General features: G+C 53.5%; 1 protein-coding gene across 4 annotated transcripts in view; it reads left to right on the top strand.

The window, feature by feature from the left end:
• GRIP2 (glutamate receptor interacting protein 2) overlaps positions 1–25,080 on the top strand; it is a 95,962-nt gene extending 70,882 nt beyond the window's left edge. For 3 of the 4 annotated variants that reach the window (XM_036073645.2, XM_036073646.2, XM_036073648.2), the window contains exons 7-24: positions 187–332; positions 1,208–1,355; positions 1,469–1,638; positions 3,773–3,898; positions 4,235–4,384; positions 6,773–6,959; positions 7,450–7,595; positions 8,396–8,476; positions 9,658–9,724; positions 9,817–9,962; positions 10,836–10,980; positions 12,819–12,958; positions 13,642–13,821; positions 14,840–15,014; positions 16,674–16,779; positions 20,349–20,492; positions 21,263–21,409; positions 22,437–25,080. In XM_036073645.2, coding sequence (XP_035929538.1) covers positions 187–332; positions 1,208–1,355; positions 1,469–1,638; positions 3,773–3,898; positions 4,235–4,384; positions 6,773–6,959; positions 7,450–7,595; positions 8,396–8,476; positions 9,658–9,724; positions 9,817–9,962; positions 10,836–10,980; positions 12,819–12,958; positions 13,642–13,821; positions 14,840–15,014; positions 16,674–16,779; positions 20,349–20,492; positions 21,263–21,409; positions 22,437–22,595 — 2,563 coding nt within the window. In that variant the 3' untranslated portion in view covers positions 22,596–25,080. Of the gene's footprint in view, positions 1–186; positions 333–1,207; positions 1,356–1,468; positions 1,639–3,772; positions 3,899–4,234; positions 4,385–6,772; positions 6,960–7,449; positions 7,596–8,395; positions 8,477–9,657; positions 9,725–9,816; positions 9,963–10,835; positions 10,981–12,818; positions 12,959–13,641; positions 13,822–14,839; positions 15,015–16,375; positions 16,625–16,673; positions 16,780–20,348; positions 20,493–21,262; positions 21,410–22,436 lie in introns of those variants that run through there. The other variant, XM_036073650.2, reaches the window with a different exon arrangement.
• Positions 25,081–25,564: the final 484 nt, after the last annotated feature.

Here is a 25,564-nt window from a genome sequence, read left to right as displayed (position 1 = left end):
TTAGCTGCTCCCCCAGAGCCTCCCCCATGCGCTCCCTCACTGCGCCGCCCCTTCCTCCTTCACCCACTGCCTGCTCCTCTCCGTCCCCCGCCACCCCACCTTTCCCAGCGGCCTCTCAGCCTCTCACCAGGGCTGTGGCTGGTGCTCGCACGGGGCCGGGCTGGCTGACCGGGCCCTTCCCTGCAGGGAGGGCTCCTTGAAGGTGGGGGACAGGCTGCTCAGCGTTGACGGGATCCCGCTGCACGGGGCCAGCCATACCACTGCCCTGGCCACGCTACGGCAATGCAGCCACGAGGCGCTCTTCCAAGTGGAGTACGACGTGGCCATCCCAGGTGAGTCGGGGGCCCGAGGACTTGGGTTGGGGCAGGACGAGACCCAGGGCTTGAGGGAGGGGGTAGCGGGCACAGATCCTCACCACTGCAAAGGCGGTGTGACCTGGGGCCAGTCACCTAGCCTCTCTGAGCCTCTCTGGGCAGTAAGCGCTATGTGCCAGTTGACTGTTGGAGGCCCTGGGGATCCAGGTGAGAACGATACAGACGAGATCTCGGTTCTAATGGAGCTCACCGTCTGGTTGGGAGAGAGGGACAGTAAACAGAATAAATCAAATACAGAGGCTGTCAGATGGCAGTAAGTGCTGTTGGGGAAAAAAAAATCAGGGAGGGAAGGGAAAGGCTGGGGGAGAGAGAGGTGATGGGGGCCCCACCAGGCTGGGTGCCGAGGAAGCACAGAAGGGTCGCATTCAGGAAATGATGAAAGTCAATGGGGTCTGATTTGCTGACATGTGGACCTGGTGGCAGGGGTTGGGGGGGTGGGGGCGGGCAAGAGCAGAAGGAGCTAAGTTTTGCTTTCACGCCACCGGGTGGGTTCCTGGGGGTGTGGTTTCTGAATGCAGAAAGGTGGTAGTGAACATGCAGCTCGGAGCCGGCAAACTGCAGGCTCTCCAAAACTGTGAGCATGTTAGTGTCGTCTGGCAGAGCCCTGGGGTCCGAGTCCCTCAGAGCCGAATCCCTGTCCCGCCTCTGCTGCTGAGGACTTGTGTGAACTTGGACAAGGCCTTTGCCTACACATGCCTCAGCTTTCTGATCTGTAAAATGGGTGCAACAGTCCCTCCCCAGCAGTGAGGATAATACCAGGCTAGCAGAGTGAGGCTGGGGAGGCAAGTGCTCAGTATTTGCATTTCAAACCCTTCTTTCCTTCCTTGTGCCAGATACGGTGGCCAATGCTTCGGGGCCCTTGATAGTGGAGATAACCAAGATGCCTGGGTCAGCCCTGGGGATCTCACTCACCACTGGCTCCCAGCGGAACAAGCCAGTCATCACCATTGACCGCATCAAGCCGGCCAGCGTGGTGGACAGGTGAGGCACACGCTGGGTGCCGCCACCATAGTGGGCAGGGATACAGGGGGAGAGGCGGCCCAGAGCTCCCTCTGGCCAGACCAGCCTCCCCCTTCACTCTCCCGCCTGGCCAGGAGTGGGGCCCTGCATGCTGGAGACCACATCCTGTCCATCGACGGCACCAGCACGGAACACTGCTCGCTGCTTGAGGCCACCAAGCTCCTGGCCAGTGTGGTGGAGAGAGTGCGGCTGGAGATCCTGCCTGCACCCCAAAGTCGGCGGCCCCTGAAGCCCTCAGAGGCAGGTGGGTCCCCTTGGAAGGTCTCAGGACCCAAACCTGACAGCTGATGGGGAGGGGTGCACGAGGTCCCAGAGGCCTGGGACCGAAGCCCTGGGCAGACTAAAATGTATTAGAACAAATGTCCATTCCTGTTGGGAAGCTCAGATTGTCAAGTGCAGCAGCTGAGGGCAGGGAGGTGGGGCAGAGGAACAGCCTGAATGTTTGAGTTGACAGTCTGCTGGTGTGGATGCCCCAAAGCTAGCGCCATCACTCTTTGCTAAGTTAATAGCAGTATAAGGGCTAGCTCGAGGGAGAGGACAGTCCTTCTGTGCTCAGAGCTTAGATCTGGGGCTCAGCTCCGGGGTCCTCAGCAGGTCCAGAGGAGGCAGCCAGGGAATCAGGAAGGCCTAAGGCCCCCCCTACCTTTTGAGGAGTTGGGGTCTCCCAGACCAGAGCAGGGAGCTGGGGGCTAGGCAGTCCAAGAGCAGAGGAAGCCGGTGATCTAAGAGACCAGAGGGCAGAGCCGAACCCGGGGCAGGGTGGTCACAAGGAGGCAGCTTCCCGCTCAGAGCCTGGAAGTGCGTCCAACATTCCAAACCTTGGGCTTTGGGTACAAATGCCAGCCCTGCCCCAGCTGAACAGGTGCTTTATGCCTCTGAGCCTCAGTTGCCTCATCTGTAGATGGGAGCGCAGCCTTGGGAGGGGTCAAACGAGGTAGAGGACAGAGCACAGCCCAGGACTGTGGTCTGGGTGGTCAGGCTGTGAATTCCAGCCCTCAGGACACCGTGTATGGGCAAGGATGGAGTCAGCCCACCCCACCCTTTGCAAGCCTAATTGATCATCTGGGAGAGAAAGATATCCCCCAAATAAAATGTGGGGAGACAGGCCTTGGGGACGGTCCGTCTCTGTGGCTCTGTGCAGACACATCTCTGCCGGGGTCTGCAGAGGCCCGATCAAGCCACAGCCAGGGCCTGCCACAGGAGGCTTTGGGGCTTGAACTAGAGTGACTCATTCTCGCACCATTTACAACGCACCTGCTGTGAGCTGGGCTCAATGCTGGGGCTTCCCATGGGTCATCTCTTTTCATCCTCGTGACAAGTCTGTGAGGGCGGTTTTGCTGTTATCCCACTTGACAGAGGCGACTGAGGCTCAGAGAAGCACAGTGCCTGATGAGGGCACAGGGCTGCGACAGTCTTCCTGGCCCTCATTAAGTGGCCTCAGCTAGGTGCCAGGCACTGCTCGAGGCACATCCTACATCTTAACACACCCAGATCCTTCCCATTATCCGAGGAGGCAGCCACTATCTTAGTCCCGTTATACAGATCATGACAATGAGGCACAGAGGGACCAAGGGACCTATCTCAGGGACCAGGCAGCTGTCTCCCAGGCTGGCCAAGCCCCTCATCCATCTATGGATATGCTGCACCAGCCTGGACCCCTCAAAAGCCCCGAAGCTGAAGGAAGAGCTAAGACAAGACCTGGGGAGACTGGGAGAAGGTGTTGCATGGCAGGTGGTTGGGAGGATCAGGTGGGGCAGGTAGGGGAGGCAGGATCTCTGGGGTCCCGTGGGAAGGGGATGGAGAAGGAGCGCAGAGAATTCATCTGGGCGGAAACCGTGTGAAAGCTTGGAGGGGAGGAGGCCAGAGCAGCCTGTCTGCAGCGTAGGTCTGAGCAAACTTCGGCCAACCCCACAGGGGCCCTGGAGCATAGGTTGCCTCCGAGGGCCCCGCAGGGGGCGGGGGGCAGAAACGGCCAAGCCCTAGTGCCCCCGGTGCTTGACCCCTGGCCCCTGTGCCCAAGGCTGCCCAGGCTACAGCACTACTGCAGATCCTGAAGGTGCAGGGGCCCTACGGCCTCTGCCAACTGCACTGCTCAAAGCTGATGCGCCGGGTCTCAGGCCGGGGCTACTTTCCCTCCCGCCCCTGCTGCTGCTTGGCTGAGCACTGAGCACGGTGCCTGGCTCATAGTAGGCGTCCGGGACACGCAAGCAGCATCTGAATGCCTGGCTTGGCTTGGCTTGGGGGAAACTCAGGCTGTCTGGTCCTGCTTTCCTCACTTCATCTCGCAGATGGGAGCGTGGCTCCAGGGGGCTGTGCTGAGTCCCGACTCGCTCAGTCTCTGACGCCTGCACTTATCTCTCCTCTTCCTTGGGCCACAGTGAAGGTGCAGAGGAGTGATCAACCACACCGCTGGGACCCCTGCGTGCTCTCCTGTCACAGCCCCCGGCCTGGCCACTGCAGGACGCCCACCTGGGCCACACCTGCTGGCCAGGACCAGAGCCGATGTAATGTGTCCACCTCACTGTGGCTTGTGCATGTTTCATAGGGGAGGAAACCAAGACTCCGAGAAATTAGGAAGTCTGCCCAGCGTTACCTAGCACATTAGTGATGAGATGGGCCCCTATCCCTGGCAGCTGGGTTTCACCATGTCTGTGAAAACCCTGCGGTCTTTGAGGCCCAGAGCGGGCGAGACCTGTCTGAGGTCACACAGCCAGTGTTTGAGGTGAAAGGGGGAAGGCGTCCCAGTGTCTCTCTTCCGTGGGGTGGTTGCCTGGCACCCACTGTGTGGCAGGGTGGGGGACCCTTCTGGGGTTCACGGGGCTGTGCTCTCATCTCCCCAGCCTTGTCCTCGACTCCCTTTTCCTCGCCGACCATGAATCATGCCTTTCCCTGCACCAATCCCAGCACCCTTCCCCGTGGATCCCACCCCATGAGCCCCCGGACTACAATGGGGCGGAGGAGGCAGCGAAGAAGGGAACACAAGAGCACATGTAAGTAAGCCATGGTCTCTTCCCTCCTCTTTGGGCTGCCTGTATGGCTGAGAGATTTGCCAAAGGATGGGGGTATTTGGGACAGGGTCCCAGGTGTGTGTAGGCTCATTAAATAGCATGAGTGGTCCACCAGGCTGCCATGGACGGTTGGGCAGGTTGTGTGCTGCACAAGGACGCACCTGAGGGGTGTCAGTCACTTTGTACATTTTAGTCTTATATTTTGATTATGGAAAATTCCCAGCAGGTGATGACACAGTGTCTCAGGAAAGGATACCTTTTCAGATGTGCATAAAGGTTTCACAGTAACTCCATTTCATTTTCTTTCATTCTATGATTCATTCTGATGCATTCAAAGAGAAAGTCTGAGTGTGGTGTAGCTGTGTCTGTACCACTTCTCTGACATTTTTTAATTTCCCCTAAAACAAAGACACATAGGCCTGAGACTAGCCATCCAGGATGTAATAGTTTATAATAATTTTCACTTTTATTATATATATCTCATATATATAGTGTATATATATGTACATGTATATATATACTACACTTACATATATATACACACATACACATACACACATATATTTCTACTTCCCTTTTGTTTATAGGCATTTCTCTTTATTTATGATCACTATGTCTATAATTCCCTTTTGAAATGAAGGTATTTAAGAATTTTACAAAGTGAATAAATGGAAAGACAAATAGTAGTGAATGATAATGTGGAGGTAGCAAAAGTCACGAGAATGCCAAGAATTTTGAAGTCTCCTGGGAAAAGTCCTTGCTTTGCTGATGTAGAAAGTCTATCCAGCCTCCTGCCATGTGAACTGCAGAGGCCTCCAGGAAGGATGAAAGGTCAAACTGGGCCATTTGGAATTGAGCCAAAAGAGGGAAACGAGGAGTACAAATCACCTGGCACCTGAAATATGGTTATGAGCTTCCTGGAAGCCAAGGTGAAAAGGGAAACAGATTTCAGAGTCAGATGAGAGGTAAAATATGCCTTTACCAACCACCTTTGTCAACCACCAAAGCTGGGAGTGTGTAGGTGAAAAGATTCAGAAATGCTGTTCATAGGCAGGGGCATGTGGAGGCTGGGGGCTCTCGTGACCACTTATCTGTCCTTTTCCTAGGATGGATGACAAATAAAATGTTATCATTATTATTGTTGATGATAATTATTTAATTGAACAATTTGAACACCTCCTATGTACCAGGCACCATTCTTATTATTAGGGATGTAACTGTGAAAATATAATAAATATAAATACAATAACGCAACATATGTAACAATATAATATATCATGTGTATTGTAATGTGTAATATAAATATAACAAAATAGTAATAAAGATATAATAGTTTAATATAATTAGTAGTAGAATTAAATATGGTAAATTATATTTAATAAATGATATCCAATGTCCATATTAATAATACAAATGTATTTTATATATGGAATATAAAACGATATACATTAAGTAACATATCAAATAGATAGAAGGTTTTCATATGACCCAGCAATTCCATATCTAGGTATACGCCCAGGAGAAATGAAAACATATGTCATGTTCACCCAAAAACTTACACATGAATATTCTTAGCGGCATTATTCATTTTCGCCAAAAGGTGGAAACAACCCAGATGTCCATTAAGAGATGAATGCATAAATAAAATGTGGTGTATTCATATAATGGGATATTATTTGGCCATAAAAAGGTACGAATTCCAGAGACATGCTACAATATGGAGAAACCTTGAAAACATTATGCTTAGTGAGAGAAGCCAGACGCAGAAGGCCACAGATTATAGGATTCCATTTATGTGGAATGCCCAGAAGAGGCAAATCTACACAGAAGCAAATAGGTTAGTGGTTGCTTAGGGCCAGGAGAGATGGGAGGATTTGGGGCAATAGCTAAAGGGACCAGGGTTTGTTATTTTGAGGTGATGAAAGTGTTCTACAATCGATTGTGCTGATGGTTGCACAACATTGTTAATATACTAAAAAACCACTGACGTGTACACTCTAAAAATAGGTAAATTGTATCTCAATAAAGCTGCACCAAAATTAGCATACTATGTGGTATTATGAGAGCGTTCTGACAAAGCTAACATCACGTACCAGCACAACCCTCAGAAGCTCTGTTTATAACGTGGCAGTCCCAGGAGCTGGTTTCCTTCATCCTTGTCACGGCCCTGCTGGGTGGGACTCACCCGCGGGCCAGACGGGGAGAGCACGGCTCAGAGTGCACTTTGACTCTGCACTCCGCAGGGCGAGGCAGGGCTCCCACCCACTCGCCCCTCTGATTCTAGGTCCTTGGGCCTGGGCGTGGGTTGGTGCTGGCAGGAAGGGCTCTCTGGGACTGCCCACCTGAGAGCCGTGCCCGCCTGTCCCGCAGTGTCACTGGCCTCCAGCACGGTGGGGCCTGGGGGACAGATCGTGCACACGGAGACCACGGAGGTCGTGCTCTGCGGAGACCCCCTCAGCGGCTTTGGCCTCCAGCTCCAGGGAGGCATCTTCGCCACCGAGACCCTGTCCTCCCCGCCCCTCGTGCGCTTCATCGAGCCCGACAGCCCGGCAGAGAGGTGAGCCAACTGCCCCCGCCCCCTGGGCCTGCCACTCTCCAATTCAGGGGGCTCACAGACAGCCAGGGAAACTGAGTCATATGCCAAGCCTGGCTTCACGAGGGTCTCTCACCTAACCATCCCATCCACTCCATCATCAACCCCACTTTACAGATAAGGAAACTGAGGCGCAGAGATGCTGATTCCTTTGCTCAGGGTCACACAGCTCGTGAGTGACCCAGGACTTGAACCCCTGTCTGTCTGAAGTCAGCGTTCTCTATACACACATCTCGTAAGGCACAGCGTCATCCCCCTTGGACAGACAGAGAAACCGAGGCCCAGCGAGTTTACCCCCTTAGCCAGAGTCACGGGGTTAGTTGCCTGAGGCTCTAGAGCCGGCCCAGGGCTGAGCTGTGAGTCAGACCCAGGCTTGCCCACACATGGCATTCCTGTGCCCCAGGAATAGCCGTGATGGTAACGGAGCTGCTTCTTTCTGTGGGGCTGGGTTCAGGTGTGGGCTGCTGCAGGTCGGGGATCGGGTCCTGTCCATCAACGGGATTGCCACCGAGGACGGGACGATGGAGGAAGCCAACCAGCTGCTGCGGGACGCGGCGCTGGCCCACAAGGTCGTGTTGGAGGTCGAGTTTGATGTGGCAGGTGAGTGAGTGTCCCTACCCACCTCCTCATGCGTTGGGACCCTGTGCTCCCTCCTCTCTTTATCCTGCTCCTGCCCGGGGCACATGCTCTTCCAGCCCCATCCCACTCCCTGCCTGGTGACCCTCTGCCAGAGCGTTTGCGGTGTGTACCTGAGGACTAGTGGTGGCAGGGAAGGCCCTGGCCGGGGAGGCGGGAATCCCACACGCCAGTCTGAGGGTTGATGAGGGATTTTTGTGCCAAAACAGGACCTAAGGGAGGGCAGAGGGGAGCTGAAAATATCCCATGCCCCTCGGCAGGCCTTAGGTAAAGAACCCCAAACACAAACTCAGGTTAGAACTCTGGTCCTGTGATTTGGACATTCTGTGACTTTGGACAGGACTTTCTTGCCCACCACCATCCTCAGTTTCCCCAACTGTGAAATACTGAATAGAGTCCTTCTACTACAGTGGATATTGTTTGAGTTAGATGAGATCAATCGTGTGAAAACACCCAGCTAACGCCTGGCACGTAGTAGGTGCTCAGTAAATTGTTGTTGGATCTGAACTGGGTTGGGTTTGCCTCTGGGGAACCCCCTGGATGGCAGTCATGGGGTCTAGGTGCCAGCCCCAAATCTGCTCTGATCGGATTGATTGTCTGAGACAGATGTCAGCTCACCATGCCTCAGTTTCCTCCTCTGTCAGGATAGGGTTGGGATGGTGACTTTGCATTCTCTCCCAGCTGGCCTAGAATGGGTGGGGAGCTGGGACTCCCTGCATCTCCTCCCTTGGGTCTCACACGCGTCCACGTGTGTTTGCATGCAGAGTCCGTCATCCCGAGCAGTGGCACCTTCCACGTGAAGCTGCCCAAGAGGCGAGGCGTGGAGCTGGGCATCACCATTGGCTGTGAGTCCCTCCCCGCTGTCCAGTCCCCACCCCCAGCGAGCCACACCTCCAGCCTGGAGGAGGGGGATGCTCCTGGTGCAGCCCCTTCCTACCCCAGACTCCACAGTCAATGGAGGTGGGAGTTTAAGCAATCTGGGAGGGGAGAAGCTGCTCCTAGCCCAGGAAACTCCAGATAGGGCTGCCAGATACAGTTGCACAAGTTGTACATGACATTAGGGTGCCCATCTGAGGTAGACTTACCATTTTATTACATCATTTCCTCAATGGACTAATTGGAAGGGGCGCCCTTGTCTTATCTGCAAAGATGCCACATGGGCTAGAAAGGGCTCCTACCATCTGGTCACTAATGGGAAAACCCATTAGCCCAGATGGACTTTTTTTGCAAGAAAATGTAGCTACTCATGTAACACCCATTGTCTTAGGTCACATTTCCCCAGAAAGAGCTTCTTAGACAAAGTTACATTCGGGGGGGTTTTACTGAGAAGGGCCCTTGGAATCAACACCTGTGCCAGGTGAGGGATGTGGGACTGGGTGGACGGAGAAGCTGGTTGTGATGCAGCCGGTCCCACGGAGAGCTCTTGGGCCAGGAAGGCTTTGGAAGTTGTCGTGAATGAGGCTGGGAGCCAGGCCTTTGCACCACTGTGTGGACCAGGCCGCTCCCAGGAGCTGTACAACCTTGGGTGAGGCCGTTCTCTCGGCCAAAGGCAATTCCCAGAGACGGAGGCCCCTGGGAGCCATTCAGCCAGCACTCCCTGCAGCTGGGAGAAGGGAAAACTCAACTGTGGATGGGTCACCTAGTTCTGGGGCCCACCCTGTGCTAGGTGGGAGTGCCAGCCAGACACAGCCCCTGAAGGGGCTCACAGTTTGCTGGGGGATGGGCTGAGCAGAAGGGCAAAGGGCTGATGTGGATTGAGCACCTACTATGTGCCGGGATCCACGTTAGGTTTTGCCTTGTCTAGTTTAATCTCGTGACATCTCCATGAGTTCTGTGGTGCCATCCCCATTTTGCAGTGGGGAAAGTGAGGCAGAAGGGGGGCTGATTTACTCATGGTCACCAGGCAGGAAGCAGTGAGAGCAGGGCATGTGGCTCAGCATTCATGCCCCAACTCCTGGGCCCTCCCAGCCCCCCTCCTCGAGGCTGAGGCCATCAAAGGTTGGATTCATGGCTTCTTTCCCCCCAGCGACCAGCAGGAAGCGAGGAGAGCCCCTGATCATCTCTGACATCAAGAAGGGCAGTGTGGCACACAGGTAGGGATGGCCCTGGACACAGGGTAAGGGGAGCCGTCCATGGGGAGTAACATGTGCCAGGCTCTTTGTGTCCCCCACCCCTGCTCCTGCAGGACTGGCACCCTCGAGCCAGGCGACAAGCTGCTGGCCATCGACAACATCCGCTTGGACAACTGCCCCATGGAGGATGCTGTGCAGATCCTGCGGCAGTGTGAGGACCTGGTGAAGCTGAAGATCCGGAAGGATGAGGACAACTCTGGTATGGCCCTCACCCGGCCCTGCCACCTCTCTCGGTCCCCCCACGGGATCAGCAGTTTCCAGCTTGCAATGTGGGGCTCCCTCTGGCCGAGGAGGGAGGGTGGCAGGCTGCTGGTGGAGACTCCTTGAATGAGCAAATGCAGGGAGGCAGCCCCGCACTCGGATGTCTCCTGGTCCCCGGGGCTGCCTGGATCCTCCATGGCCAGCACAATGCCTAGCAGAGGAGGCCCACAGGGGGCAGCAGTGAGCAGAGGGGTTGGTGGGGCAGGGATGCCGCAGGGGGATACATCCTGCGTGGGTGATGTGTGAGTGAAGAAGTAAAGACTGCCAACTCTAACACCTCTGAGGCCAGACAGGTGACAGAAGTGAGTGACCTGGACAGAAGGTAAGAAAAAATGATGCAGGTTGGGGAGGCAGAAGGGAGGCGTGAGGCTTGTGGCCCCTGGAGAGCCAATCCCTTATTCAGAGGGGCAGCTGCCGACTCCTGCCCTGGGAAGGATGGTCTCTTGTGGGCAGATTCTTCTTCATCTTTTTTTAAAGAAAAGCTGGAAGTCTGGTTTCTTCTTATCCTCATGATTGTTATTTTGTGTCCTGGGTGAAATCTATAGTTTAGAATGTTGGTTTCACGATTCTTTTCTTTCTTCTTTTTTCCATGGGGTTTGGGTGCAAGAAAACATTTGTGGAGGCAGAAGGTGGCCTCAGGATCCCCGGGCAGTGCCATCTGAAGTCATGGCACGAGCAGATAGGTGGATTAACGAATGAGTGGATGGATGAGTTTGAGGGATAAGTACATCAGGACCCTGGGGGCTGGGGGCATCCAGCTCCCCTGGGTCCTGCTCCACTGCGCCCCACCTGATGGCTGCCACCTTTGCAGATGAGCAGGAGACCACAGGGGCGATCAGCTACACAGTGGAACTGAAACGTTACGGGGGTCCCCTGGGCATCACCATCTCGGGCACAGAGGAGCCTTTTGACCCCATTGTCATCTCAGGCCTCACCAAGCGTGGTCTCGCTGAGAGGTGAGCTGGGGTTCTGTGGGGACACACAGGGCAGGCCTGGGGACCCTCATGGGGCAGGGGTTGGGCTTTGGGAATGGTCAAAGTGGATTCTGACCTCGGTTCCAACGTCGATGTCCTGGGTGACATCAGGCCTGTCCCTTCCCTCGCTGAGCCTCAGTTCCACAGAGGCAGACCAGCCCCCCTGGCAGACCTCCCTCCCAACCTGGAGATTCGCGCGTCTGGAAAGTCAGCACTGTGAGCCATTTTGGAGCGCCTGCTGTGTCCTTCAATCCTGGCACAGCCTGGGGCTTTTCAGGAGGCATTAGGGGCCGCCCTGCTGTCCTCTCCTCTGGGAAAGCTGTGAGAAAGAGGGTGTCGCAGGCTGTCCAGCCTGGGGGGAGCAGGTGAATCTGGGGCCCAGAGGTGGAACAGGGCCCCACAGGGGTCACAGGGATGCCAGGCCTGGGTGGGACAGGCTGGGCCCCCCGAGGAGGATGAAAGCAGGAGGGCCCACATGGTGGTGGGCTGCAGCAATAGGATGGAGGGGACTGAGGTTCGGTGGAGGGCTCCCTGTTCCTGGAGCGCCCCCTGCTGGCCCACTGCAAAGGCCAGTGTGGACGGTTCCTATCTCAAGTGTATTCATCCACTCCCACCTTGACTGGGTACCTACCGGGTGCCAGCCCGTTCTGGGAGCTGAGGACGCAACAGACAGTGCCCTTGCCCTCACCGGGCTGATCTAGCTCAGTGCTGACCAACTGCAATGTAATGCGAGCCCCACGTTTCGGTATAAACTTTCTGGTGGCCATATTAGAAAAATAAAAGGAAAAGAATAACATGAATCTTAAATACGTATTTATGTTAACATGTGTAGTCAAGATACAAATTATAACGAGATGTTTTACATTCTTTTTTGTCATACTGTGTCTTCAGAACCCGTTGTGTATTTTCTATAGTCAAGCCATCTCAGTTTGGGCCAGCCACGTTTCGGGACCCAGTAGCCACATGGGGCTGGTGTCTCACGATCACCTTCCCCAGCCCAGTTCCCAGGGATACCATTTCATCGGCCAGGGGTCAGGGCCAGGCAGCACACATTTTTAAAAACGCTCCTCAGGTAATTCTAATGGTGTCCAGGTAGAGACCCCACTGGGCCAGAGCAAGGCTACTGCCTGGCCCTATCAGCCCCTCGCACCCCCTTGTGAGGTCAGCTGGGCACCCTGTGCTCATTCTCTGGGTGAGAAAACAGGCCCAGGGAAAGGAAAGGCTCCCCATGGATTTCTGCTGGAGGGAAACACGAATCCCTTCCACCCAGCCATCTTTCAACTACAATTAGATAAAGTAAGTTTATCACTCCCATTTTACACATGAAGGAACTGAGACTCAGGGAAGTTGAGAAACGGGGCCCCAGATCATGCTTGACACTGATTCCAGAACCTAACTTTAGAGTCAGGCAGAACAGTCCCCTCCCCCGCCCCAAATTCTAGACTTAATTTTTTTTTAAATTTTTTGTTTTTTAGAGAGGAAGAGAGTGGGAGGAGGGGCAGAGCGAGAGGGAGAATCTTAAGCAGGCTCCATGCCCAGCACGGAGCCCAATGCAGAGCTCAATCTCACGACCCTGAGATCATGAGCTGAGCCGAAATCAAGAATCGGACGCTTAGCCGACTTAGCCACCATGCATCCTCCAAATTCTAGACATTATACCTTTGTTAATGCCACCTTAGATGATACTTGCTTTTTGCTACAGCTGGGTTTAACTGAGGTCAGTCAGGCTTGTGCCTTGGGGTTCCTGAGTTCCCTGAGGGCAGACCCCCTCCCTGAAGCCTTGAATGTCTCTCATTCTCTGTCCTGTGCCCCCTCCCCAGGACTGGCGCTATCCACGTTGGGGATCGTATCCTGGCCATCAACAGCGTTAGCCTCAAGGGCCGGCCTCTGAGTGAGGCCATCCACCTCCTACAGGTGGCTGGCGAGACTGTCACACTGAAGATCAAGAAGCAGCTAGACCGTGAGCCTCCCCCCCTCCCCCCGGGGCCATCCACCCATTTAGGAAGGGAAATCCCTCTGTGCCTCTGTGCCAGGTTCATGTGCCCAACCCCATGGCATCCTCACCAAATCCTATGCAGGTGGGGAGACACCTGGGACAGCTGAGGAGGCCAGACTCAGAGAGGGGAGTGGTGGTCCTAAGGTCACAGCTTGTGTAGGGCAGAGTCTGGGTCTGAACCACCCTCTCCATCGCCTCCCGCCTCTCAAGGCTGCTTGTTCTGCCTTAGGGCCGAAGTTTGTACATTCCTCAGTTCCCCTGAATTTGCACCCTGTACCTTGGCAGGGAGGCCACCACCTGCAAGGGAAGGAACCTGAGCTTTTGGGTCTTCCTTCTAATCTGGGCTCCACTGTTGTTCACCATGTGACCTTGGGCGTGTTGTGCAGACCCAGAACCTCAGGGACTCCCCAGGGCCCAGCTCAGAGAACTCAGCCTCAGTTTTCCTGTCTGTGAAATGGGTTTGCCCGTTAGTGTGCCCCTTCTCCTCCTATCAGATTGCTCAGTAGCAGGCTCGGGGAGTGTGGAGGGGGCGCTCAGTGCCTGTGAGTTCCCAAACCAGACTGAAGTGGGGAAACTGAGGCTCACTGAGTGTCTCTGTGTCTCTGAGGTCAGAGGCCAGTGGTGGTGACACCCCTTTTCTGTCCCAGGCCCCCTCCCATGCCGCAAGTCGGGCAGCCTCAGCGAGGCCAGTGATGCAGATGAGGACCCACCAGAGGCACTCAAAGGAGGCCTGATGGCAGCCCGGTTCTCATCCGCTGTGCCCAGTGTGGATAGTGCTGTGGAGTCCTGGGACAGCTCGGCCACAGAGGGTGGATTCGGGGGCCCAGGTAACGCCTCGGGGCCCTAGGCCAAGTGACATGCTCTCTCTGGGCTGCCCCAGCTGCCGGGCCTTTGCAGGGGCTGTTCCCTCGGCCTCATCCTCCCTCCTCCTCTCCCTGCTCCATCCTTCAGGGACACTTCCTGGAGGCAGACCCGCCTGGGCCCCATTAGCCATTCGCAGGGCCCCTCACTGCTCAGAGCATGGACCTCAGGCCTTCATACATCTTTTGATTAGCATCCATAGCACCATGGAGTTCCCCACCTTGAGGTTAGGGACCAAGCTGGCCTCACCTTTGTCTTTCTCATTCCTAGCCCGGTGCCCTGTACACAGCAGGCGCCCAAGCAGTGTTTATTGCATCCAGTTGAAGATGGGAAGGCAGAAAGCCCCTTCCCACCCCGTCCCGCAAGACCCTGCCTTAAGGTGGACACGTCCAGGCTGCCCTCTGAGGACGCAAGCTCCCCTGCCCGGGCATGTTGAGACTCATGGGTGGCCTCGGGGTTTGGGGGGCATTTGAATCTAGCAGCTGGCCTTCTGGCCTCTGTAAGGCCCGGCTCAGAGAACTAGTGGAGCAAGGCCTCTAAGTGGCCTCAGGTGGCTCCCAGCCCTGGTCCTCACTGGCTGTATATCTATCTGCCTTCCCTGGGTCTCCGCTTCCCCGTCTCTCGTACTTGATAAGCATCTCTTAGCTGACCCCTGGGGCAGGGTCTTGAGAGCTCCCAAAGGCAGGCAGAGAGGAATGGTTACAATGGTGAGCCTCCTCCCCAGGTAGGACGCAGCCAGGCTAAGCCCATGGAGCCGGGACAGGGTCTTGGAGCCCTGGCCATGAACTCCTCTGCTGGGGGATCAGGAGTTCTGGGGGGTTCTGGGGGTAGGGACTAGGTGGCAGGGCCCTCAGGGGACTCTGGGTAGTCACGCAAGGCCAGAGGGGGCCAAGACCTATCCAGGGTCATCTAGCACAGCTGGAAAAGGGGTGGGAAGGAGGGCAAGCTGAAGTGGATACAGACACCCACCTCTCCACCTGGCAGGCTCCTACACTCCGCAGACGGTGGCTCGGGGCGTGACCCCCCAGGAGTGGCGGCCCAGCCGGCTGAGAAGCAGCCCCCCACCCACCGAGCCCCGGAGGACGAGCTATACCCCGGCCCCCACGGACGAGAGCTTCCCCGAGGAGGAGGAAGAGGAGGATTGGGAGCCACCAACTAGGTCTGTGGTGGGAATGCCACGAGGGAGGAGGCAGTCATGGTCTCCTGGTCTCCATAGCGGTGGGGCAGCAGAGGGGTCTTGTCCGGCTCCCGAGGAGGGGCGCCTCCCGGGAGAGGGGAGGAAGCATCGGGCAGAGCTGCCTCAGCCAGGCTGAGATGGGGACAACGGTGTGCCGGGCAGAGGGCACAGCAGTGGCAAAGGCGTGGAAGGTGTTTGCCTTTCCAGAGTCTGGTAATCTCCCATTCTCAGAACAGCTCAGAACTTGAACCTGACCCTCCTAACTTAGCCCAGATTGCTTGATGGCCTCCTGCAAGGGCCCTCGGGTCCCAGGCACCCGCCCTGGCCGTGGATGTGGTGGGTTTGGTAGCGGTTGGCTTTGAAGGACACCGCATCACTCCTGGAGGAGGCTCTCGCAGAGAGCAGGCCCTGTGGAGAAATGCTGTTCCTCACCCAGCCCTAGCCACCCTTCCAGTGTCTGTGCTTTGGATCGGGCACTTCCTTCTGCCTCCAATGCCTTTCCCTCTGTCTCCTGGCCAAGGCCTGTGCGGCCGTGCAAACCCAGCTCACATTCTCCCGCCTCCTCCGGGAGGCTCCCCCGACTTTCTCAGGCAGAAGGCATCCCTCCCTCTGCTGGTCCCCAAGCCGCCACTGCGAGCCTCCTCGTGGCACTGGCTGCCTTGTGCCCACCTGATTCATGACCTGGCTGCGGTCCCTTCTGCGTAGCGCCCCTCGCTGAGTGCCTGGCACCCAGTGGGGACTGCTGCACACTTTGTGACTGACTCACCAGCTCCTTGAGAACAGGGGCTACACCTTACTCACTGCCGTAGCCCCAGGCCCTGCGGAGCCCTGGCCTGGGGAATGTTCGTAGAATTGGTTTGAATGGAGAGAATATCCTCAGCCTTAGTCTTCTCATCTATAAAATGGGAAGGACAGGAGGCAACTATTGCCCGTCATCCTCCCTGAGTCTCCCTAGCAGAGAAAAGCTCGTGGGCCTTTGTAAGAAAGTGCTTTGCAAACCATCCTTTCTAAGCGGCCAGGACTTTGTAGGTGGCAGTTGGCTTTGTGAACTATGAAGTGTGCAAGTGTGACTTGTTACCATTCTAACGAGCCTCGATTTTAGAGCTGATGACGGGCCCGTACAGCCTGTGACGGAAGCTGTGGGGTGGCCTGGACCCTTCCCCAAGCGCAGATACACTCTCCTCTCCATCCATCTGTGTCCTCGCTGGCTCCAGCTCTGTCCCTGTCACTGTGCTATGATGCCATGTGTCTGGGTGGGGCCAGGGGCCGTCCTCTGGGGCTACACCATGGATCTCCTCTCTGTCTGTCTGTCTGTCTGTCCGTCCGTCTGTCTCTCTTCCCAGGCGTCCTGTGTCACCGCTCTCCACCCCGTCTCATCTGCCCCTGTTCTAACTGGCCACCGACAGTCCTGGTCGCCCCTAACTGCGTCTTCCCCCCATTCCGTGTCACCAACCACTGCCCCGGGGCCCCAGCACTGCCACCGAGGACGCCCGCCTGCCTGCCCGCCCGCCTGCCCGCCCACCCTATGGCCCCTCGAGCCCAACGCTGGGCCCCGGGGCCCCGAAGACTCCTCAGGCCCCAGCCCGCCTGCCCACCCACCCGCCTGCCAGGAGTTGACGCTCTCTGGTTCCTACGTTACAGCCCAGCCCCTGGCCCTGCCCGTGAGGAGGGCTTCTGGCGCATGTTCGGGGAAGCGCTCGAAGACCTGGAGTCATGTGGTCAGTCAGAGCTGCTGAGGGAACTGGAGGTAGGGCCACCCACCCCACAGACCTTCCTGGGGGCCCCCGTGCATGGACACACCGACGTGCGTGCCCGTGGGAAGCAAGCATGTTGATGGGATCCTGCTCATGTGTAGTGTGTATCATGCACTCACTCGGCACCCTCCGTGTAAAGGCGTCTTTACCCACGTGCAGGTGTGATTGAGAGCACCATGGTATGGCACGTGGAGGTATGTGCACATACGGACGTGTCTGGCATCATCATGTGCGCACCGGGGGCATGCGTGTGTGCATGTGTGTGAGCATGCTCATGTATCCACAAATGCTGAGGGTATTTTCAGAACAGGTGTGTCTGAGCGCCCATTTGGATGCTGAGGGGCAGTTTTGGTGTGTGTGTGTGTGTGCAGGTGCAGTCTGGGGACGTGGTTGTGGGCATGCTCCGTGGAAGCATGTGGATGTGAGCATCAGGGACAGGCAGCACAGGGGATGAGGGGTCAGGGGAGCTGAGAAGTGAATACAGCTTTGTGTGAGGTCAGCATGGCCCACTTTGGAACAGGCTGCCCGGGAAGGTCTAGGAAGGATCCGACTGATCATTTCAGAAGCTCTTTCATGCTCTGAGAGCAATAATTTAAACTTCCACTTTATCTGTGCTTTTGCCCCTAAATTGTTGATTGGTACCATTTTTTTCCTCCATCAGTCTTGCCAATTACTAGGCTCCTCAAAGAACTGATTTTTGGCTTTGTTAATTCTCATTGTTTTCTATCTTACTCATTTCTGTGTTTAGCTTCTACTTTATTTGTGTTATTTAAATAACACAAATGGTTTCTTAGCTCCTTCATTTTCAGTCTTCCTTGTTTTCTACCATAGTGCATCTTAAGCTATGATTTTACCCATAAGCACTGCTTTGGCTGCATTCCACAAATTTTGATTTGTGATGCTTTTGTTGATCATTCAATTCCAAATATTTCAAAAATTTCTATTACGATTTTAGTTAAGCCCTTGAATTACACAGAAGTGGAGAGTTTTTTTTTTTTTAACCCACATTTTAAAACCAATTCATATTTGCTTTTAATTCATATATACTGTGGCCAGAAAATATGTTCAATTTGCTATGAATTCTTTGGAGTTTGCATCCTTATGAAATGTTATATGCTTTATCTTTATAGTTTTTTTATTAGTGGTATGATAAAATTCCCGTCATGAGTGGAGATTTGGCAAGTTTTTGACATTGTCAATTTTTGTTTTCTATCCCTTGAGGTTATATTGTTAGTTTCATATAAATTCATGCTTGCTATAACTTCTTGGCGAATTTTTCTTTTTATTATTAATCAGTATCTCTATCTGGATCTATGTGCTTTCCACTTTAAATTCCATTTTCCCTCATAATAATATGGTTCCATCAGCTTTATTTTAGCAGTGTTTCCTGTCTTTTTTCCAATTTATTTATTTTCAAGCTTACTGTATTACTAAGTGTGTACATTTATCATTTTAAATGTATCTGTTATATGCTGTATGTAGCTTATTTTTCCCCCAATCCAAGAGTCTCCTTTTTAAGCTAGTTCATTTATATTTATTGTGATTACTAATATAATTAAACTTAATTCTAGCATATAATTTATACTTTCTATGTATCCTACTTACTCTATACTTCTGATCTATCTTTCCTGTTCTTGTATTGATAAATCTTTTATTCCTGTTTACTCTCTCCACCACCAAAATGGACATTTTATAATTTTATTCTTTTAGTGATTATCCTTAATTCATTTAATATTCAGTTTTTAAATTTCAAATTTTTTATTATTACAGGAGCCATATATGTGGATGGTGCAAAATTAGATAAACAAAATAAAATCAAAACTAAAATAAGCAAAATAAAACATAAGAACACAACATTCCCACTACACATAGATCATGACTGTTACTGCTTAAGTGAGTGTATATGTATTTTTAGGATAGTGAAACCATGATGTACATGCTCTTTCGTGCATTTTTTCTGTCAGCTACCCCATTTTTCCCCCACATATGGAAATAACTATCTGATACATTTTCATTTCTTCTAATACCAAGGTCATATGCAGGTTTTCACAGTTGACCCCAAATTTCCCTTTATACCTGGTCTGGCTAAGCTGGTGCCCAATCAAAGCTTGGCACCTCGTTGTTATGCTTTTTCAGTCTCTCTTAATTTTAGTCCAGTGCCTTTTTAATGATGCTAAGTTAAAATTTTTGTTTACCAAGATAAAACTCACATAACATAAAATTTACCATGTTAAAGTAAATTGAATATTAAAAGCAAAAAGAAGTAGGGGTGCCTGGTTGGCTCAGTCAGTTAAGCATCTGCCTTCAGCTCAGTCATGATCCTGGGGTCCTGGAATCGAGTCCCGCATCGGGCTCCCTGCTCAGCGGGAAGCCTGCTTCTCCCTCTCCCTCTGCCTGCTGCTCCCCCTGCTTGTGCTCTCTCTCTCTGTCAAATAAATAAATAAAATCTTTAAAAAAAATAAAAGTAAAAAGAATTAATTAAGGATAATCACGAATAATTCAGGGGCTTTTAGTGTTTTCATGATGTTGCGTATACATGACCAGAACATTTCTAACATCCCAAAAAGAAACCCCACATCTCCCAACTGCTATCTGCTTTCTGTCTCTATGGATTTGCATGTTCTGGATATTTCTTATAAATGGGGTCATGCAGTATGTGGCCTTTCATGTCTGACTTTTTTCATTTAGCTTGATGTTGTAGAACGTATCAGTACTTCATGCTTTCTATGGCCGAATAATATTCCATTCTATGGGTAGACCATGTCGCTAACTTTTTGAAAAGACTAGGCGCAACTGACTTGGCCTTGAATTTTCACTATCTTCGCTTTGCTTTTTCTAGCAAAGTCGAATCAATGCCTTTGGCCCCCCTTCTGAAGGAGACAGGGCCTGTAGAATGCTTCCATTTCCCTCTAAACTCTCTCCTCTAGTCTCCCTGCTTGTTTACAAATTGCTCGAAGTTAGTTAATGTGGGATTTTAGTCAGTACTCATTAGGGTTGTAGGCAATTAATTTCTTTGCTCACTGTTGCTTTTTGCATTCTACTTTTTGCTTCTGAGTTCATCTTTAAGATCTTTTAGTGACAATCTTGGGGTGGTAAACTCTTCTAGGTTTTGTGTGTGATTTTATCTTATTTATTTTTATGATCAGCAAGATAGCAGAGTGTTAAGACCCTTGACTTTGAAACCAGATTCTGAGTTCAAATCATAATTTCTCTTAGCCTGGGTTTCCTCACCTGTAAAATGGACCCCCAAAATGGTATTTGCCTGTCTTTCTTGTAGTATCGTAGAGGACAAAATGAGTTGTGTGTGTATAGTGAGTAGAACTGAGCTCAGCACAGAGTAAGTGTTAACCATTCAGTGCCAACAATTAGTATTCTGATCGTGGGTGTGATCAAGGACCCCCCCCCCGCGCCCACGATCAGACTGGAGCCCCTGGAGAGCAAGGACCCTGTCTATGCTGTGCACCATTGTGACCTTGAAGGCTGATACATAGTAGGTGTCCACAGATGCTGACTACAAACAGCGAGCAAACAAGCATCCGAGTGAAGGGCTCTGTGTCCGCAGGCATCCATCATGACGGGCACGGTGCAGAGTGTGGCCCTCGAGGGCAGGCCCAGCCACCGGCCCTGGCGGAGGGGCCAGGAGGTACGAGCGTCCCCTGAAGAGATGCAGGAGCTGCTGCTGCCGACACCCTTAGAGATGCACAAGGTGGGCGCTGGGGCTGGGCATGGGAAGCCTGGATGCGTGGCCTGGTGTCGTGAGGACCCACCAGGGGCTCCAGATGGGCCCACCCCTCTCTGGGCTTCATTTTCCTCCACCAAACACAATTTTGTACTAGGTGGAACTTGTCAAATTCTCACCATTTGGGTGATACACACACACCCCTGTGATACACACTGGGCTGCTATGAATATTTTTCTTTAAGTAGACTTTTTCCCCACTTAAGATAGTGTGTGTGTATATAAAATAGGAACACGTTTATATATGATACATGTATATGTATTTGTGTGTGTGTGTGTGTGTATATATATATCATATATATCAGTTATCAGTTCCTTAAAGGAGAAGCCAGCCTCCCTTGCCATCTGTAGGTTACTATATAGAAAAACAAAGGAGAAGAAACCTCTCAGCCAGTAGCCCTCAGAAGGCTCAGAGCCTCTTGTTAATTGAGAGATGAGCAAGTGTTAGAGGGGTGAAAACCCGTCGATACCCCACTGAGACTTTCTCCTGGGGGGAAGGGAGAGGATTGAAGAAGAACAGAGAAGGAACCCCTTCCCCGGCTTCCCCACTGTGACTGGTGCCGGGAACCGGAGGTTGTGCTGCCATGGAGAACGCGAGGGGGCGCTATGTGGTAGTGGCAGGGAGCGCGGCTGGGCAGTGGGCTGGGCGTGGGTCCCACACCAAGGGATGTGGGCTGCTGTGGGGAGCTGGGGACAAATGTCAGAGCTCCAGGGACTTCCTCCTCCTTCTGCTCCCAGGTGACCCTGCACAAGGACCCCTTGCGGAATGACTTTGGTTTTAGCGTCTCTGACGGCCTCCTGGAGAAGGGTGTCTATGTCCACACTGTGCGCCCTGATGGGCCAGCCCAACGTGGGGGCCTCCGGCCCTTCGACAGGGTTCTTCAGGTAATGCTGGGCTGGGGGCACCATGGATAGTGTGGCCCTTCCTTGCCTCGGGGGAAAGAGCCCCACTTCCACCCTGGCTGAGTGGCCTTAGGCCGGTCACCTTCTCTCTCTGAGCCCCGGCTTCCTCATGTGCGAAGGGAGTAACACCACCAGTCCTATGGGCCCCGTTAGGCTCAGTTATGTTGCACTAACGACCCCGAATCTTAGTGGTTAACACACGAACCTTTATTTGTCCGCTGGGGGGCGGCATAGGCTTGCTCCGCCAGGCTGGTGGGGGCTCTACCCTCTGCAAATGCCTTCGACCACGTGACCTAGGAACCGAATCTGGAAAACCACACGTGGGTTTTTTCCTGCCTCCACCCAGAAGCAACACCTGCCACTGCCCTTCATGGCCTATTGGCCGGAACCAGTCACGTGACCTCGCTAACTGCAAGGGAGCCTGGGAAATGCGGGTGAGCCCAGGGAAAGCTCTGGGACAGCCCTGGCCCAGCCGCACTCCGCTGCTTTTCCCTCGCCCCAGCTACTTTTGTTCCTTTGGTGTGATTTCTGCTATGTTAGCGCTACATTTACTGAATATGTTTCCTTTAAATTGGTGGAGTTTTTCTGACTTAAATTTATTTTGAAAAGAAGCTTTTCGTGTCATTTAGGAATGAAAGACCAGCACCCCTTGCTTGACATAGAAGGTCAGTGTGAAATAAAAATAAAACAGAAACAAAGCAATGTCGCCAATTCTAGGCAGGAAGCTGAGTGTGTGGTCTGCTCTTTCATGAGAAAAGGAGAGAAGTAGGTGTTAGAGGAGCAGGAAGGATGTCCTGGCACCTCCTTCGGGGTTTCTCTTTGATAAAACCTAACCAGAAGGATTGAAAGAGAGCTCCATGAAGGAGGACTTCTCTTTGTGTGTGCTCTAGTTTTACCCTGTATCTGGGCTGGGGCCGGGCCCACACTGGAGGACATCTCAACGATTCCTACCTACTTCAGCCCGGGCTCAGCTGATGCCCGTCTGTCCCCTTGGCTGTGTTCCCTGCAGGTCAACCACGTTCGCACACGGGACTTTGACTGCTGCCTGGCCGTGCCGCTCCTGGCGGAGGCAGGTGACGTCCTGGCGCTGGTCATCAGCCGCAACCCGCTGGCCCAGAGCGGCCGAGCCCCACGAGCACCAGGCCCCAACAGCCCCCGGATGCTTTGAAGTCAGCACGTGGTCTGGACACCCAGGGGCCTCGGGAGTAGGTCCTGGCCCCCAGACCTGTAACTGGGCTGGAGACCTGGCCACTCACTTATCCATCTGTCCGTCTGGCAGGCTCTGAGCCATGGACTGGAATCTGTCTCTATTCTCTGGTTCTCTGGTGCCTGGAGTACCAGGCAGTGAGGTCCCTGCCCCAACTGGAGTGACATCTAGGTCTTTCTCCATGTTGGGACTCCAAGATGTCCAGAGGAGCCCCACTCAGTAGGGGTTGAGACAGGCTGCTCAGCTGGAAGAGGGGCCCTGGGGGCTAGGGAGCCCAGCTACTATAGGGAGTGCTTTCTCCCAGCAGAGCTATGGAGTTGCCAGGGAGGAGTGAGCTCCCTGTCACAGGAGGTGGGCAAGTGGGAACCGGATACCCCCAGTGCAGTCATGGACTGAGGTGTGAGGCATCCGGGCAATGGGTCCACACAGGCTCAGGTAGTTAGTTTCCCCATAGGGGGAGCATTTAGGGTGCAGCTGGGGGGCCACCTTTTCTGGACAGCCTCCCCCCAAGAGGGATGCCACTCAGGGTGGCAGCCTAGCCCCTTCCCTACTCCAGAATTCTGGTGTTTGGGGCTTGCTGGCATCCCCGCTTAAGAGGCTCTTGAGCTGGGATGGCTGAATCCCAGGAGACATTGGCCTGTTGATTCTGAAAGTGAGTGATTCTTTCATTTTGGCAGCTCTGGTCTGAAGCCTCCGGGATTTGAGACCCACAGTTCTGGGCCCTTTGGGCCAGCTGGGTGTCAGGCTTTGGGCTCTCAGCCCCTCCTCCTTCTTTTGTAGGAGGGGCAGGCAGAGATCCATATGAATACACCCCTCTCAGGCCAGGCCCCTCGCGATGGGAGGGAGTCATCTGGGACAGAAGACCTAGGAGTTTTCGTTCACCATTTCGGTGGAGATGGGAAAACCATAGAAGTATCACATATAAGATGATACAGCTCCTCTTCGATCTCCAAATCCATGAAGGAGGAGAGACAGGGAGAGGGAGGCACAGAGACAGACGGAGGCAGGCAGGAAAGCAATGGGCCATTCTCTCTCATGCCCAGAGGTGACAGTGTCCAAAGAGGTCATTTAAGGAAGTTTATTCCCACTTGAAATCTGAAAGCACCAGCATCCCTTAAAGTCGTTGTCCTCATTTTCCGCAGACCAGAAATCCTTTTGATTTTGAGAAGGGCATAGGCCTTCACCTGGTGGTCTGGGCTGCGGCCCCAGGGATGGAGGTGGGCAGGCAGGATTCAGTCAGGGCTGGGGGGTTGCTTTGCTCTTAACGGGGGTCTCAGGAAAACGGGGCATGCACTCCCGCCTGCATCCTCCATGCTTCCGTCCCTTGGAGGCCCCCAAATCCTCTTCCACTCGAGGGACAAGATGGGGAGTCAAGAGGCTTGTTCTTTTTGCTCTGGGCTGCTGCTTGGTTGCTCTGTGACCCCTCTCAGTCTGCCCTTCTCTGGACAGTCTAGGGGTGGATAGTCTTTCTGAGCAGGTCCGGGCCTCCCTGTCAGGGCCAGAACCATGCCCACTGGGCACCCTGCTCACACTCTCCCTGAGGGCCTGCATTCCCTCTTCTCCCTCCACTTCCCCACACCCTGCCGCTCCCTGCGTTCCCTGGAGAGCCCTCCATGCCAGGGCTGGACTGCCCAATGCCTCTGCTATCTTGGATTCCTGTGTAAACACCCGCCCCAGGGTGAAAAGGTACTGCCCCCCCATCACAGGGGTACCGAGCAAAAGCCAAGAGCCCTCAGCCTGGGGGGCCAGGGGGTGCCACAGCAGAGACATGGCCACTGGCAGCCGCAGCTGTGTGAGCTTAGGCAAGTTGCCTAGCCTCTCTGGGCCTCTGTCAAGTGACGGGGCTGGACAGGCCGCACTCCCAGGGCCTCTCTGCTCAGGAGAGCTGCCTTCGACTGGCGGTGGGAAGAAGCATCCCCTCCCCGACCAGTGCCCCCTGCCTCCTCCGGCTGAGGCCTCTGCCATCTCCCAGACGTATGCAACCAGGCCCGGCAGGTGGCCCCTAGCCGTGGCCAGCCTTCTCATATGCAATATTCTGGCTTCTCATGGGGGTCGTAGATCCCAGACTTGACATTTCCCGATGCCCGTCCCCGGTGAGCGTCCTGCCTGCCTATGCATTTTGGGTACAGCTCCTGTGACCTGCCCCTCCCACCCCCAAAAGCTGTATTTTTCTCTGGCTGAGATTAGAGCATATTCCTTGTAAAGTATTTTTCTACATGGGGTTTTCTTAGGGCTCTTGGAAACACATGCCAAGGGGCTGTGTTGCAAAGGCCATTTGGGGTCTCTTTGGGGCCCGTGTATAAATCTGTTCTGCCAGGGGTTGCAGTGACTTAGGAGGTGGGGGGGGGGTGCTGCTGTTGGGATGATTTTTTTAAATAAAATTATTTAAATGCAACTAGATTGTGGTGTGTGCTTTTTTTTTTTTTTTTTTTTTTTTTTTAAATCATAGGCTGGCAATAGTCAACTTCTGTTTGGATCTTATGACATCTTCCCTACTTTCAATTAATTCATCCATTCTAAAGGTCTGCTTGGGCTCTGCATCATTCCAGCCCCTGGGAAAACAACATGAACACGACAGATGAGGGAGGTCCCGCCTGCATGGGGCTTAGATTCTCCGGTGGAAGACAGACAGTGAACAAGGGAGCAAATTGTAAAGGATTATTTCAGGAGGTATGGAGTGCAGTGAAAAAAACCCAGTCATGGGGATAAAGTGGGGGGCGAGAGCTTTAGCTCAGGGGTCAGGAGGGACTTCTCTGAAGAGGTGATATTTGGGCTGAGACCTTCAAGACAGGAGTCCCTTGGGGAGACCGGGAAGAACAGTGTCCCAGGCAGAGGGCACAGCAAGTGCAAAGGTTCGGAGGTGAGAATGAGCTTGGTCGGTTCAAGGAAGAGAAAGGAGGCCCAGAAGCAGAGTGGGGAGACCAGGTTGG

Source organism: Halichoerus grypus, chromosome 1 (assembly GCF_964656455.1).
Source record: "Halichoerus grypus chromosome 1, mHalGry1.hap1.1, whole genome shotgun sequence".
In the NCBI taxonomy this organism is placed as follows: Eukaryota; Metazoa; Chordata; class Mammalia; order Carnivora; family Phocidae; genus Halichoerus; species Halichoerus grypus.
This window is presented reverse-complemented; position numbering and strand designations above follow the sequence as displayed.